The sequence below is a fragment of the Muntiacus reevesi genome, chromosome 12 (assembly GCF_963930625.1).
Source record: "Muntiacus reevesi chromosome 12, mMunRee1.1, whole genome shotgun sequence".
In the NCBI taxonomy this organism is placed as follows: Eukaryota; Metazoa; Chordata; class Mammalia; order Artiodactyla; family Cervidae; genus Muntiacus; species Muntiacus reevesi.
In genome coordinates this window covers 681337-697867 of record NC_089260.1, presented here as the reverse complement: position 1 = coordinate 697867, position 16531 = coordinate 681337, and the positions used below count along the sequence as shown (strand labels likewise).

The window sequence follows — 16531 nt, the reverse complement described above, 5'->3', positions numbered from 1 at the left end:
AGGAGCAGTCTTAAGTTAATTTTCCTTTTCTCGGGCAGTAAGTAACCGCTGCCAGAAATAGAGAAGAATGCATGTCTGGAACTTTGCTTTCCAGCTGATACTAAATCAGTTGCATTTTCAGCAAAACCTTAGAGGTCAGTCTGGTTTGATGGAGAGACACTGGGAATTTGGAATCTTTTCCAGAAAGAAGCTAACTTTTAAGTAGCCAGACGATGAGTGGTTCATTCAACATTCTGAGCCAGTGATGCTCAGATTCAGGGTAATTAAATCACTAACACTTCAGAGATGCTTTGACTCGCTTTAGAGAGGCCGTAGGAAAAATGCCAGTGTGGGTAATTACGTCCAGCCTGTCCATTTCCTTTCCTTCGCTTTCAGGTGACCTTCTTTCCTTGCAGAGTGTCTCTGACACTGGGGTCTGACTGTCTTCTAATCTCATGCTATGGCTTTCCCTGGTGTATCAAAGCAACAGTGTGTTATGTGAAGGATGTTTGTGAATGTGTTTTCACCTACTTTAGGCAACTGTTTAAGTTGTCTAATGCAGAGTATAACTGAAAATGAGGATGGAAAGTATACGAAAAATAAGTATTATGCAATACTCACCATTATACCTGTTTTTAAATATCTTCACCTTTAAAAATCTAGATTTCTGGTTAATGAAATTTCTTAATGGACACAGTTAATGTACTTCTTAGAACTGATTTATCTTTCTGTTTTATTTTAGGTGGAAAAACCAATCAACTGAATCTCCAGAACACTGCAACTAAAGCAATTATTCAAGGTCTTATGCCAGACCAGAATTACACGGTTCAGATTATTGCATACAATAAAGACAAAGAAAGCAAGCCAGCCCAGGGTCAATTCAGAAGTACGTGTTTACAGATCATACAGTGCTGCGGGACTCTGTTCCAGTGCTGAGTCTGAGTCCGTGGTGAATGTTATGCCGGGCTAATCCTGGATTGTTCAGATTTGACAAGATCTTGAGAGACACTCAGTCTAATCTTCCTTGAGTCCCTTTTGTCTGTAATATTCATCTGTCCCGTCCTTTACCCATTTCACTGCACTGCTCCTTATCCTTTCAGTTTTAGTTAAACAGTTTTTCATTGGGACATAGTTGCCTCACGATGTAGTTTCTGCTCCGCGGCGCGGTGCATCAGCTGCCTGCACACGCAGACCCTCTGCCTTGGGGTTCCCTCCCGTCGGGACACCGCGGCACGTGAGCGGAGCTCCCAGAGCCACAGGCTCGGCGCTCACGAGTTACCGGCTTTCAGCCTGTGCACGCAATTGCCCCGTCGTGTCCGGCTCTGCGACCCCAGGGACTGTAGCCCGCCAGGCTCCTCTGTCCGTGGGATTCTCCAGGCAAGAGCACTGGAGTGGGTTGCCGTTTCCTCCTCCCGGGGACCGTCCCGATCCAGGGATCGCACCCGCATCTCTTGCGTCTCCTGCATTGGCAGGGGGATTCTTCACCACCGTGCCACCTGGGGAGCCTGTTACACACCTTAATCCTCGTCTCCCTCGCACCCTCCCTGCCACCCTCCTTTCCCCGCTTGCTGTCCACGTTTCGTTCCCTGTGTCTCTTTCTGCTTCACAAATCGGTTCGTTTGTACCGTTTTTCTGGATTGACACGTATGCATTAATACACGGGTTTTTTTTTCTCTTTCTGACTTACGTTACTTCACGCTGTGTAACTCTCTAGCCGCCCACTTCTTTGCAAATGGCACCGTTTCGCTCCGTTATGGCTGGGTAGCACTCCATCGTGTGTACGAGCCACACCTCCATCCGCTCCTCCGCTGATGGGCGTTCAGGTTGCTCTCATGTCCCGGCTGTTGTAAATCATGCTGCAGTAAGCAGTGAGCTGTGCGTGTCTTTTGGAGTTACGGGTTTCAGTGTGGAAGTGCCTTAAAAAATTAAAACTAGAAATACCATGTGACTCAGCAATCCCACTCCTGGGCAGACACCCAGAGAAAACCATAATTCCTTAAGTGTTGGTTTTTAAATCCTTTCCCTCGCCCTGTCCGCTGAGCCTTATCTAGACATGTCATTTACCCAGTACATAATAGCTGCTCAATAAATGCTTTCAGCACTCTGTGAAAGAAGGCGCTGTCTCTGCTGCAGCAGTGGGCTGGAAGGAGAATGGATGGGTGACGTCTTCATGTCTGAGTCAGATATGAGCTGGTCCAAGGACTTGCATCCGGAGACACCCTAAGCAGGGGAGCGCTCTGAGGCGGCCCCATCCATGCTGGCCTGCTCCCTTAGGGAGCTTCTCCTTATGTTGACTTTAAAACTTATCTGCAGAGGTCCTGATTCTTTTGCCTTTCAGGAGATGTTCATTAATTCACTAATTTTTTTTTGTCACTTAAGTGTGTATTGCATGGCTACGAAGTGCCAGGCCCTATTCTAGGCCACACGGCACGTCACTGCCCCCGGGGACCTTGTAGTCTAGGGACCAGAGATCACAGCAGCCCCCTCTTCCTGGAGGCGTCCTGTCTGATTTGTGGGCAGAGTTTTGTGTATCGTGAATGTGAACAGGAGAGGTCGGTCCTGGGTAACCTTCTGTGTTACTTCATTGTTAGGACAGACTCCTTAAAAAACCCCCAACTCAATATTAAGTACAATTTTAAAGCTTAAAAAAATCGACAGAATTGTAAAATCAACCGCTCAATACCCATCACTTGCTTCAACAATTAACCATTCATGGTCAGTCTTGTCGATCTATACCCCTACACCCCCCTCTCTCGTATTATTTTGTTGTAAACCCCAGACATCATTTCAAACAACAGTAGCTTATTTTTAAATTTATGTTGCTTTATGATGTCGTGTTGGTTTCTGCCATGCAGCGACGTGAATCGGCCTTAAGTACACATACGTCTCCCCTCCTGACCCTCCCTCCCACCCCACCCCATCCTCTCCCTCTGCGTTGTCACGGGGCGCCAGGATGAGCTCCCGGGTCAGACCCAGCCTCCCACCGCTGTTTGCGCGTGGTGACGTGTATGTCCCGATGCTGTTCTCCCAGTCTGCCCCACGCTCTCCTTCCCCTGCTGTGTCCACAGGTGTGTGCTGTGTCTGCAGCCCACGCTTGCGGCTGCAAAGAGGCTCATCAGTACCATTCTTCTGGATTCCATGCATGTGTTGATGTTCAATATTTTTCTCCTTCTGACTTACTTCACTTTGTACAGCAGGTCCTAGGTTCATCTGCCTCACTGAAACTGACTCAAATGTGTTCCTTTTTCTGACTGAGCAATATTCCACTATATATGCGTACATGACTTCTTTATCCGCTCATCTGCTGATAAACATCCAGGATGCTTCCATGTCCTAGCTATTGTAAATCATGCTGCAGTGAACAGTGGGGTGCGTGTGTCCTTTGGAACCATGGTTTCCTTAGGATATGTGCCCAGTAGTGGGATTGCCAGGTCATACAATAGTCTTATTCCTAGTTTTTAAAGAAAATTTCCATACTGTTCTCCATAGTGGCTGTATCAATTTACATTCCTACCAACAGTACAAGACGATCCCCTTTTCTCCACTTCCTCTTCAGCACTTATTGTTTGTAGATTTTTTAATGATGACCATGCTGACCAGTGTGAGGTGATACCTCATTGTAGTTTTGATTTGTGTTTCTCTAATAATGAGAATGTTCAAATAACAGTAGCTTTTTAAAGGGTTATTCCACAAACCGGGGAGATGTTCAGCAGTGTTCCATGTGGGTTTTTCTATCTGCCCTTCCTTTTCTTCTTTCTTTTCTGAGTAGCATTTTATGTTGTATTTTCTGATATTTTTCTTAAAAAAAAAAACAACACTCTATTAACCTGCTACTTCTTGAAACTTCTGAACAAAGAGATTTGGTAAATCCACCTGTCAGCAGGACATACAGATGTTTTAAAATGTTACATTCTTTTGAGAGTCACATCATTTGAAAGCTCTGGGAAAGGGTTTCATGTTATTTTCAATATAAATCAGCCTCTGTCTCATTTTATTGGCACTGTGCTTCAGTGTCTGGCCTCTGACATTCCAACATGAGTAAGGGAAATAACTTTTCTTAAAGTTTGTGAGAAGCAGGGAAAAGGACAAAGAGAAACGATTCATTTCACTTTAGTCTTAAGGTTTAGTACGATTGATTATTGCAAATATTCCACTCACTAGCAGCAGAAGCATAAGCAGCCTTAAAGGCTTTGCTGACAGCTGTTTACTCAGAGCGTTTAAAAGGAAATGCATTTGCTTTCAGCTTGCTTAGCTCTGCTGAAATAATCTTAGTGAAACCGTCTAATTGGTTAGTTAGATAAGTTATATGAAACATATATGTATATATTCAAGTTCTTCATAAGTCCATCTTCTGATACCCAGGGAAACATAAGTAACACTCTTTGGATTTTGAGGACAAAGAGGCGTGTCTGAACTGTTAGGATTCTGAATCAGGTGTGTGTACTTGGGCCTTTAAGTAGTTAAAGCAGTTGAAGGACGTCTGCAAATGGGGAGGTGACTTGCGCCCACTGCTGTGTGCATTAACGCCCACTAGCACACAGTAGGGACATGGTGGTGCTTGTTATGTTTAATACTGCTTTGCTCCTGGCAGTCTGTTTTCTGATTGATTTTGCCTCCCCCGCGAGCAGGTCAGCAGCTTGGTGTACCCGTGTGTGACATATTGTGTGTGACCTAATGACCCAATTCAGAGTGACTTATTGCTCTTTTTTCCCTGTTGTTCATCTGTAGAATGGATTTTGGCCTATTCTGGCAAACTTTATTTTGGCCACTATTTTTCTCTTTGGAACTAATTTTGCTAATCTCTGCCTGCAAAATCTTGCTCATATTTCAAAGTTTGGCCCAAATGTCATCTTCCTGGTAAAATTTCCCAGAGTCTCCACTCTTGCAATTATTCTTTCCCAGACCTATTTCTCCTCCCATCAGAGTTGCAGACTTATTTTCTTTTAGGGAATGTAAGCCGTCTGAGGTCATGGCCTGTGTTTGGGTGGGATTGAAGATGTGGATTTGGAAATCATCCAGGGAGAGAGGAGGTAAAGTTGTAGGTGGAGTATGCAGAGATATGAGGCAAATGTTGTTTATGATTCTGTTTCAGAAATGGAAGCAGAAAAATGTTCCAAAGAATGAGAATGTAAAGGGGGGCTGAGAGGAACATGAAAAAACCCAGGATAGGGCTTTTGTAAAAATTGAGAAAGGAAAGAATTTAAAGGAAGGGGTGTTCCAGAGTGGTTAAGCCTTATAAAGAAATCAGAAGATGAGGTCTAAAAAATGGGTTTAGAAAATTAGAACATCAGCAGAAATAGAAGGATTAAGGCAGCTTGTATTTATTATGATTTTTAATCGTGGAATTTAATCTCAAGTGCCAGAAAGCCAAGAAAGGCTTCTAAGAGAAGGAATCATAAAACTAGAGAAACCCGACCTTGGCAGGTGGTAAGCCTCAAGTCTTTTTAGCAGTGGGATGGAAGCCGATAGAAAGAAGAGGAGGAATTGATGATAAAGGCAGGATTCATGGAGTGACCCTGGAGGACAGGAAGGATGGTTCAGTGGAAACCATTGCTGACCCTGCAGAGCCCCTTTTCCAATAAGTTTACTGATTCCCATGAAGTGAATGCGATAGTTAAGTGGACTATCTTGCCATGAGGTCACTTCCTCCTTTTCGCGGGGTATTTAATTTGTGCACATAGTGTTGCCATTTAGTGGTGACTCAGGGGCTTCCCCGGTGGCTCAGACAGTAAAGAATCGGCCTGCAGTGCGGGAGACCTGGGTTCCATCCCTGGGTTGGGAAGATCCCTGGAGAAGGGAATGACTACCCACTCCAGTATTCTTGTCTGCAGAATTCCATGTACAGAGGAGCCTGGGCTGTAGTCCGTAGGGTTGTAAAAAGTCAGACATGGCCAAGCAACTAATATTAAGAAACAATTTAAAGTGCCAAAAGCCGTAGCAGGAAGGCTGCGGTGGAGAGACAAGTGAAGTCGTGGAGTAGATTGGACTGAATGTGTTCAAGGACCAAGGGTCATTCTGGGCCCTGAATTTTTCATAATGGATGTAAGGAGCAAGTCCTGCTTTTTATTAGCAGGGAATTTTTTTATTTAAGTTTGAAAGAAAGTCTTTATGGAGTTCTCCATCTTTTCTTGCAGACAGACCAACTTCCAATGAGGATATATGTGGCTGAGACCTTTCTAGAACAGGGCCCACTCACAGGCCTTCCAGAAATCTGAAGACATGGCTTAAATCCTATGCCAACACTCTGATTTTATGAGATATGTTTTAGCTCCTTAGCCTGCGGGTCCTTCATTCCATCATGTCTGAAATGGGGCTATCATGCGATTTTATGTTATAAAGGATTAAATTGGATACATCTGCCTATAGTGAATACTTGACTAAAGTAAATCTGTAAGTGACTTCTGCTCTTTCCCATGTCAAGATTGACAAGAATAGCAGCTCCAGTCTTCTAGAATGAGATTCTACCACGTAGCTAATTTCTACTTAAAGCTGTTAATACTTGCAAGGAGTTGAGTAAAAGCTCATTGATATTTTCTTCTAGATTCTAACCTGACATGTTGCTGTATTTTTACTTTTCTTCCAGTTAAAGATTTAGAAAAAAGAAAGGAGCCAAAACCCAGAGTGAAAGTTGTGGACAAAGGAAGCGAGAATAAACCCTCCGTGCCCGAGGAAGGTCAGATCCGTGTCTGTCTGTTTGTTGGGGTGGGCTGTCGTCAGGGCGCAGGCCCGCGCTCAGGCCGGAGGAGCGCGGAGCTGCTGCGAGCCTGCCCGCGGCCCCTCTCGCCGTCTCCTCCCTCCCCGCCGGAGTAAGCCTCACACTGGCCTCCCCCGTGCGGTCCCGTGCTGAATACACCACCAAGTCCTAGTGAAGGCATTTTCTACTGAGATACTGACAGCATCTGTTCATTTCTTCCCACGTCTACTGCCAGTACGCCGCTAAGCTCCCCTTTCTTTCCCGGTGTGCGTAGTATTTAGCAAGATCTCAATTTGTTCTCTGCCCAGAGGTTAGAGCAGTCCTTGCAAAGCAAATCCAGCTCTGTATTTGACCCCCAGCCCCGCCGTGCCCCCCTGTGCACCGCCTCCCTGCCCACGTACCTTGAAACCCTTCCCAGCTTCAGTGACCCCAGACGCAGGCCGGAGCCTGAGAGGGCCTTCAGGACGCCTCGGTCCTGTGAACTGCCTTGCCTCCGTCTTCATCTGACAGCTCACTCTTTAATTTTTAAACCTTTCCAAACACTGCAAAAAATAAATACTCCTAAAATTAGTTTCAGGATTAAAAGAAGTTTCAGGATTCAGTTCAGTTCAGTCGCTCAGTCATGTCTGACTCTCTGTGACCCCATGAATTGCAGCACGCCAGGCCTCCCTGTCCAACACCAACTCCCGGAGTTCACCCAAACTCATGTCTATTGAGTCGGTGAAGCCATTCAGCCATCTCATCCTCTGTTGTCCCCTTCTCCTGCCCTCAATCTTTCGCAGCATCAGGGTCTTTTCAAATGAGTCAGTTCTTTGCATCAGGTGGCCAAAGTATTGGAGTTTGAACTTCAGCATCAGTCCTTCCAATGAACACCCAGGACTGATCTTTAGGATGGACTGGTTGGATCTCCTTGCAGTCCAAGGGACTCTCAAGAGTCTTCTCCAACACCACAGTTCAAAAGCATCAATTCTTTGGTGCTCAGCTTTCTTTATAGTCCAACTCTCACCTCCATATATGACTACTGGAAAAATCATAGCCTTGTTTCAGGATTAAAGGATAGGTAAATTTTACATCTTGGATAGAGTCTACCAAACAAAGCTTTTTCAATGATTTAGTCTTAAAACATACATTCTTTCCAACATTTGAAATTGTTTCGAATTTTTCTCCTAATAATTTTTATATTTATGTATATTTTAAGAATAAGTTACTGAAAAATTTGTGTCTGTTTGGTGAACTCCATCAAAAATGTACAATTTGCCTATCCTTTAACCCTGCAACTTCATTTTAAATATGGGGCTTCCCTGGTGACTCAGATGGTAAGGAATCCGCTGGCAGTGCGGGAGACCCGGGTTCAAACCCTGGGTCGGAAGATCCCCTGGAGAAGTGAATGGCCACCCACTCCAGTGTTCTTGGCTGGAGAATCCCGTGGACAGAGGAGCCTGGCGGGCCACAGTCCGTGGGGTTGCAAAGAGTCGGACACGGCTGAGGGACTAACACTTTCACTTTTTCATATCAGATGTATAAAAAGTATAAAAATAAGTAATAAACAACTTTGTCAAGTTAAGAAAGTCAGTATAAACAGTAGAATTGGAGCTCCTTGTATATCCCTGTATATGCCTTTTCCTCCATTCTAAGAGGCTACCAGTGTTTGAATTCACCGTTTATTATTTCAATATGTGTCTTTTTCATTTCACTACATAAAAATATGAATTCTGAAACCATATTTTAATTATGCATTTATATTTTAAATTTTGTATACACTTAATCAAAATATACTTTTGCAACTTGCTTTTTTCTCCACAGAATGTTAAATTTTTTTTGAGTTATCCATGTTGACTTATATAGAGGCAATTTATTCATCTTTGTTATATAGAACCCCATTGTATAAATATAACCCAATATATTTGATTCTTATACTCTTGATGTTCCCAATATTTTGCTATTACAAAATTGATGTAAAAATTCTTACTTATGTCACGTTTTTCACACGTGGTAGAATTGCTCTAGAATATACACCTAGGTTTTGAATTATTCAGTTATGTGTGCATGTCTTCATCTTGTTCATCTATGGTGTCTATGGTGTCTTTTTATTTTATGTTTTTATAGCTAATATTTTCTTCTTTCCTTATTATATTTTTCTTTTACTACTTCCTGAATTGGATGCTTATCTCATTAATTTTTGATATTTCTCCTTTTTATTGTGTGTATTTTAAGACTACAGATATCCAAATACTGCTTCAGCTGTATCATGTAGATTTTGATATTTAGTATTGTTTTTATGTATTATGCTACATAATTTCTGATTTCTACTAGACTTTCTATTTTGATCCACAGGTTGTTTATAAATATTTAATTTCAAAACATGTGGAGTTATTTTTAAAAGATAGTGTATTTGCTATTGGTATCTAACAATTGCGTTGTGGTAGGAATATTTTTAAAAAATTTGTTTTTATTCTTTCCCTGTATTCTTGAGAATACATTCTCAATGTATTCTTGAGTTTTTTTTTTTTACCTTTCCCTATATCCTTGAGAAAAATTTTAATCTCTGTGTCAGAGAGATTTATCCATTTCTTTTTGTGAATTCTGGCAATTTCTTTATATTAGAGGCTAGATTCATGACAAGTTGTTTTATTTTCCTGGTGAATAATTCTTTTTTTAAAAAACAATTTTCTTTATTCTTAGTAATTCAATATTTTATTATAGTGATACCAACTTATTTTGTTTAGTAATGCCATGATTTATTAATTCTGTATAGTTTAACTTTCACCCTATTTGTGTCCTAAGGTTCAAGGTGAGTAAATCTTTTAAAGAGTATTTAGTTGGATTTTAAAAATCATCTCTTACAATCTTCATATTTTAATTGGTATCCATAGTCCACTTATATTTTGCCATTTATTTTATGCTATTTTGCTACATTTTCCCTTGTATGTCTTACTTAATTAGAATTGATCAACTTTTAAAGAAAAATGCATTTCCCCTTTACTGAACTAACTGATATTTAATCCTTTTATATTTTTGTATGATTATAATTAAATTTTTAGCATTCATACAGCCAAAATCTAAAACTAATAAATATATTTACCATTCCCTAACCAGTCCAAGGTTTTATAGTACTTTAATTATCTACCTCCTATATTTTACATAATTATGACAAATATGTTAATTTTAGCATTTTTTGCCTTAAAAAGGTATTATAACAGTTATCATTTTAATAGTCTTTATTTGTCTAGCTCTCGTGTTTATAAATTTCTCTGCTGGTTATTCCATCTTGTATCTCAGGTTTTCTCTATGTGTTCAGTTTCCTTTAGGGAAGATCTGTGGTGGTAAACTTAATTTTATTCACACAAAAATGTCTTCAGCCCGCACTCACTTTTGCAGGCCTAGCTGGGTGCCAGTTTGAGAGTGGCTTCTGGTCATTTAGGAGGTATCTCACTCTCTTTCGGCGCTTGTTCTTGGCAAGTCTGTTGACAGTCTAAATGTTCAGGTGATCTCTTTTCTCTGCAGACGCTTTTCAGACTTTCTGCTCTTTGTCTTTGGTGTTTGGCTGTTTTAGTGCGGTAAGTCCAGGTGTAGATTTATTTGTGTTTCCGTGATCTGGATTTATAACTGAGATTTCTCAACATTTAGTTCTTCAAATATTCTTTTTCTTAATTATCTATTTCTTTCTCTTTTCTTTCTTTGTCTCTCTGTATTCAAATTATACTTATCATAGATAGTCTGTTTTGATGATCTATGTCTCTTAACTTTCATATATTCTACCGCTCTGATTTTATCAATGTCATTTTGGGTAATTTCCTTTATCTTTCTATTAGAATACTAATTCTCTTTTTGTCTCTTTAAAATCTGCTTTTTAGTCTGTCCTTTTTAATGAATAAAATTTTTTTTTCTAGAAATTATATTCGATTCTTTAAAAATTTTGCTAGAAATGTATATGGTAGTTTGTTCCATTTTAGTGTTTTTTTTTAAAAATTATTCTGATGCTTTAATCATGTTTATTTTATATTCTGAACCAAATAATCATGTCTAGAGTATTTTAGGGACAAGTTTTACTTTTCCTTTCTTTACGGGTTTCCATTCACGGTGCTTTTTTTCTTGTTTGACGTGTCACTTTCGTTTCTGTGCTTATTTGTGGGAGTTCTTTGCAGCGTGGTTTAGGGGTGTGCACCTCCAGAGAGCTGCTCCTGGTTGCTACCAAATTGGAACCCTTTTATGTTAATTTCTTTGGGGGATGCTCTGAGCTTGTCAGTGGTTACAAATTCATATGGCACTGTGTAAACAGTGTTTTTTCTTATCACCATTTTACCCACTTGTTTTAACATCCATTGATGATTCTTGACTGAGTCAGTGACTACTGTAATATTTCTGAAATGATAATTTCTGTGGCTTCGTTGTTCAGTCTGCATTTATTAGGTGGCATTCTACTGTAGGGGAGATCTTTCCTTTCTTCCATATTTATTTATTTATATAATTTTTATGAATTTTTATTACATGTGATGTATAGTAATCCATTGCTGTCATGAGTTTTGATGCTTAGATTATTCCACAACGGCTTGGTGGGAGCTATTTCAAACTCCTATGCCCTTTTTCTCTTTCGGCCACACTGCACAAGATGTGGGATCTTCATTCCCTGAGCAGGGATTGAACCCGCACCCCATACTAGACGCTTGGAATCTTAGCCTCTGGACCTCCCGGGAAGCCCTTCCTCTGCCCTGTTAATATCACCCCTTATTCTCTAAGCTTTTCCTACTTTCTGGCACAAACCTTGCATTCCAGGCTCCTCTTGTAGTTTTTCTACCCTGCTCTGAAATCAACAACTTCTTTAAGGAGTTCTGGTGTCCTTTTATGGAGAATGGTATTTAGACACCAAAATGTGGGTGCTAGATGTGTTTATGCCTCCGGGTTTTCTTTGCTTCTAGGCCCTGTTTGCTGAGTACACACACACACACACACACACACACACACACACACACACACCATTGTCTACCTATCTATCTATCATCTCTTATTGTATCTTGTATCTATCTTATATCCACACCACAGGGTTTATTCTAGCATTTCTCTTTCCTTATTTATAACTCCCCTTACTTATATACTCAATCATAAAAACAGTTTCAGAATTGCTAATCTATACATACAGCAAAAAATTCTATTAACTGGAATTCAATATTTGCCTTTAGTGTGGAGTATATATTAAAATGCCTGTGTTCAAAAGGATCTTGTGTTCTTTTTGTCCCTCTTCACTGTGTTTTTGCTATTCATTTTTAATACAGGTAGGTTAATCTGTGAGCACATAAAACATGAACGTGGTTCCAAAAGTTTAAAAATGTACAAAAGCATAACACTCTAAAGAAGTATGACTTCCCCTGTTTCTTTCATCCAGCTTTACTCAGCCCCTTTAAATAACCAAACTCATTAATTTCTGAATTATCTTTCTTGCATTTTTTTGAAAAAAATTATAAATATTTTTATGAGGGATTTTATGTGTAAGTTCTCAGTTGAGTTTTGGCTTAGCATTCTTTGTCAGGCAGTATTTAAAGAATGGCAATCAAGGTTAAATCTGTTTTCCATCCATGGATTAGAGTTTGATCCCAGCATTTAGCTCTAGCTAGATATTCCTAACGGAGAAGGCAATGGCACCTCACTCCAGTACTCTTGCCTGGAAAATCCCATGGACCGAGGAGTCTGGAGGGCTGCCGTCTGTGGGGTCGCTAAGAATCGGACACGGCTGAGTGACTTCACTTTCATTTTTTACTTTCATGCATTGAAGAAGGAAATGGCAACCCACTCCAGTGTTCTTGCCTGGAGAATCCCAGGGACGGGGGAGCCTGGTGGGCTGCCGTCTATGGGGTCGCACAGAGTCGGACACGACTGAAGTGACTTAGCAGATATTCCTAAAATGTCCTAAGTTCTCCATTCTTTTCCCCAATGCACCTTCCTCTTGCCTTTCTAAAATCTGGGATTGAGTGAAATGAATTGAACACAGGGAAACAGTGTAAAGTGAGAGTGATGTTTAACAGACGTTCTGGCAAATCCTCGCGAACATCTGCAGTGCGTTTCCTTTACTCCCTAAGCACACCTCCGGAGAGGCCTCTCCTGAGCCCCGTCAGTAGGAGCTCTTTCAGTGCATCCGTTGCAATGGTGACTACCTAGGGCGACAGCCTCTAGGGGTTTCGTAGACAAAAGCAGGCTTCCTCCTTTAGTTCTCAGGAGGTGTGAGCCTGGGCAGTGAGGATTCTGAGGGCACTGGTAATTGAGGAAGCTGTCTTAAGTAAGTTGTAAGTAGTGGTGAGAATCCAGGCCAGAGTCAGGACTGCCAGGCGGTGGTGAGGGTGAGTGTTCATGGAGCCCGCTGCAGATTTTAAAAAGGCCTTCGTCTCCCAAGCTCTAATTACATAGAATGTGCTCTCATTTGTTGTTCAGTTGTTAAGTCCTGTCGGACTCTTTGCGACCCCATGGACTGCATTGCACCAGGCTCCTCTGTCGAACACTATCTCCGGAAGTTTACTCAAATTCATGTCCACTGAGTCGGTAATGCTGTCCAACCATCTCATCCTCTGTCGCCCCCTTCTCCTCCCACCCTCAGTCTTTCCCAGCATCAGGGTCTTTTCCAATGAGTTGACTCTTCATATAAGTTGGCCAAAGTATTGGAGTTTCAGCTTCAGCATCAGTCCTTCCATTGAACACCCATCCACCTTTAGGATGGATTGGTTGGATCTCCTTGCAGTCCAAGGGACTCTCAAGAGTCTTCTCCAACACCACCGTTTGAAAGTGTTGATTCTTCAGCGCTCAGCTTTCTTATGGTTCAGCTCTTACATTCACACATGACTACTGGGAAAACCATAGCTTCAACTATAGGGATTTTTGTCAGCAAAGTAATGTCTCTGCTATGACATATATATATGACTCTCGTATATGTGGTTCCTACTTCTCATAACCTCACATTTGGTCTTTTTCCCTAACTGAACCATGAGTGCTCCTAATTAACACTAAATGAGTTAATAAGTATAGTATTTCGAGCATAGTGCTAATAGTTATGTTCTATTAATATTAGAATGCATAATTTCCATAAATTAATAGCATCAAAGATCCCCTCTTTTGTGTTAGTGATTTAACAGTAAATGCATGGAAGAGATTTGCTGGCTACCCTCCAGTGCTGACCGTTGAGATGAGCAATGGGAATTAACTGGTGATCATGGTAGGCAGGATTCTACCCTCATGAAGCACATAGTCTGGCCTGCACTCTGTGTGTGCATGTATACCCCGTTCCTTCTCTCGGGGAGCAGCATACATGCAGTTACAGTTGACCGTAGCGAGAACACGCGATTATTCTAACACGTATTTTCACTTACTGGAATTGCTTACTTTCTATAATACGTTTATGGTTCTTGGCTTGTGGCTAAGAGATCAATTTGAAAGTTTACCGGTTTTTCCAGTAACTTTCATGGGCCTTAAATCCTCTAAACCCAGCACTTTGACTTTAGTTTGACCAGGTGGAACTTGTGGATATTTAATGTTGGAGATACAGGAGTCAGAAGATTAGCTAATGCAGAGGGGGGTGGGTGTGTTTCATAGGTTAATGCTGGCTAGAGCTTGGCTTTTAAAGAGAAGGGGGAGGGAGTGGGTTCACTCATAAGCTGGACTTTGGGGCTTGGTCATGGGTTGGAATTCACGCAGGAAGGGTCTAGAAGGACGCCTGGCCCATAGAAGACGCTCCGTCATGTTCCTCCTCCTGTGTCGTCATCATGCTCTCCTTCATTCTCCTCCTCTCTTCCTCATCGTTCTCATATATTTATGATTGCTGCCTAGACGGTTGACTAGTGTACCGGGAACTCTAGGGTGAACTAGAACGTCTCTGCTCATAAGCACAAGGAGGAGTTTTGGAAAAGCTGGTATGAGTAGAGTGCCTGCAGAAGGAAGCACAACGCCATGTGTGAGGCGCCCACACTCAGGTCCAGTTCTAGAGATTCCCGCAGACAAAGCCACGCCTGAAAGAGTTTACATTCCGAAAGTCTGAAGCACTGGAGCTAAACCACGACTCTGGGTCAGAGGACACAGGTGTGGTGGGCCCAGAATCCCACGGTTTTCAGTTATGAAATGATTACAGAAACACTACAAACCACAGTGTTATTGAAGTCATAGAAATGGTCAAGAGGAAGATGAGAGACCGTGAAGACAAGAATAAGAGATTCGTAAAGGGACGGACAGAACGTGAAGCCTTCTGAGGAGCACGGATGAAAAACTGGCCACTCCCAGAGTCAGGCTGGTGAAACTAAAACACCAACGTCAAAGACAGGTTTAAAAGGGGCTTCCTCAGTGGTCCAGGGGTTAAGAGTCTGCCGTGTAATGCAGGGAGCACAGGTTTGAGCCCTCTGGGAAGGTCCCACAGGCCCCAGAGCAGCTAAGCCCGAGCGCTGCAACCGCTGAACTGGAGTGGACGATCAGAATTTTTTGTGCACACAGCAAAGAAAGATCCTGCATGCCACAACTAAAACCCAATACAGTTACGTAAATAGATAGATATTTATAAGATAAGGTTTAACAGACAAAAATAGGAAGAAGCTGAAATAGATTGTTGAAGCCATTTCTAGCTGATGGAGATCTGGTTGTGGGTAGTTGTCTGTCCTTTGATTCTTTGGCATATTAAATAAAGCCACTGTTTTAAATAATTGGACTTCCCTGGTGGCTCAGCAGTAAAGAATCCGCTTTCAAGGCAGGAGACCCAAGTTCTACCCTTGGGTAACGAAGATCCCTTGGAGGACGAAATGACTACCCACTCCTGCATTCTTGGCTGGAGAATCCCATGGACAGAGGAGCCTGGGGGCTGCAGTCCGTGGGCCTGCAGAGTCGACTGAGCGGCTGACACTTTTATCTCAGACAACCTTCGGCAGAGAAACCCCTCTCAGCTCTAGTGTCCTCGTTAGAAAAATGATGATGCTAGCTATAACAAGCATGCAGACTTGGGAAGACTAAATGCTATCAGCTTTATAATGTGCCTGGAACGTAGCAGATGCTGGACAAAGGTCAGCTTTTGAACTACCTTGTCCATTTGTTTTTTTCTAATGTCTTCTTTTCAAAGAGAAAATATTAGCACACAGAATGCATAACAGTGTCTGACATTGTCAATAAGTATTTGTTGAATATTTGTATTTGGCTTGTTTCACAGTCAAGGAGAGAGGTTCACAGTCTCTTGGAGAAGATTAAAGAAGACTTTTCATGAAAAGAATGTTTTTCTCATAAAAAAAGCAGAAAGCAGATTTATTTTTTTTTCTTTGCTGTGAAGCATTATAATTCATGTTTTTAGGAACTCAAAAAGCATGAAATAGAATCAGTCATTCAGAATATATTCATTGAATACCTGCAAAGTACATTATACCTGTGCATAAAATTGTAAGGTTTCCCTGAAGGCAAGGGGCTGAGAATCTCCTAGCAATAGCGCTCTTGTTTTCCCCAAGTTCCCTTACGCCCAACCACTCCTTTTTTTCAGATTTATTTTTAATTCAACCACTCTTGACATTTTTAAAGGATTTTTGATACTTTTTCTGTTGTCTTCCAGCAAATTTTATTGTTCTTAACTTGTGAATTGTCCAGTGATAAAATATATATTATATATCTATATGTGTGTGTGTGTATATATATATATATGTATGTATGTATATGCTGGGAAGACTCTTGAGAGTCCCTTGGACTGCAAGGAGATCCAAGCAGTCCATCCTAAAGTGAATCAATCCTGAATATTCATTGAAAGGACTGAAGCTGAAGCTCCAATACTTTGGCCACCTGATGCGAAGAGCTGACTCTTTGGAAAAGACCCTGATGCTGGGAAAGATTGAAGTTGGGAGGAGAAGGGGACGGCAGAGG

The 16531-nt window shown here is 41.6% G+C and overlaps 1 protein-coding gene across 6 annotated transcripts in view; it reads left to right on the top strand.

Moving 5' to 3' along the window:
* The window catches only part of COL14A1 (collagen type XIV alpha 1 chain), a 225961-nt gene that overhangs the window by 25291 nt on the left and 184139 nt on the right, over positions 1–16531 (top strand). For all 6 annotated transcript variants that reach the window (XM_065903379.1, XM_065903381.1, XM_065903380.1 and 3 more), the window contains exons 4-5: positions 722–865; positions 6563–6652. In XM_065903379.1, the coding sequence (XP_065759451.1) occupies positions 722–865; positions 6563–6652 (234 nt within the window). The remainder of the gene's footprint in view (positions 1–721; positions 866–6562; positions 6653–16531) is intronic.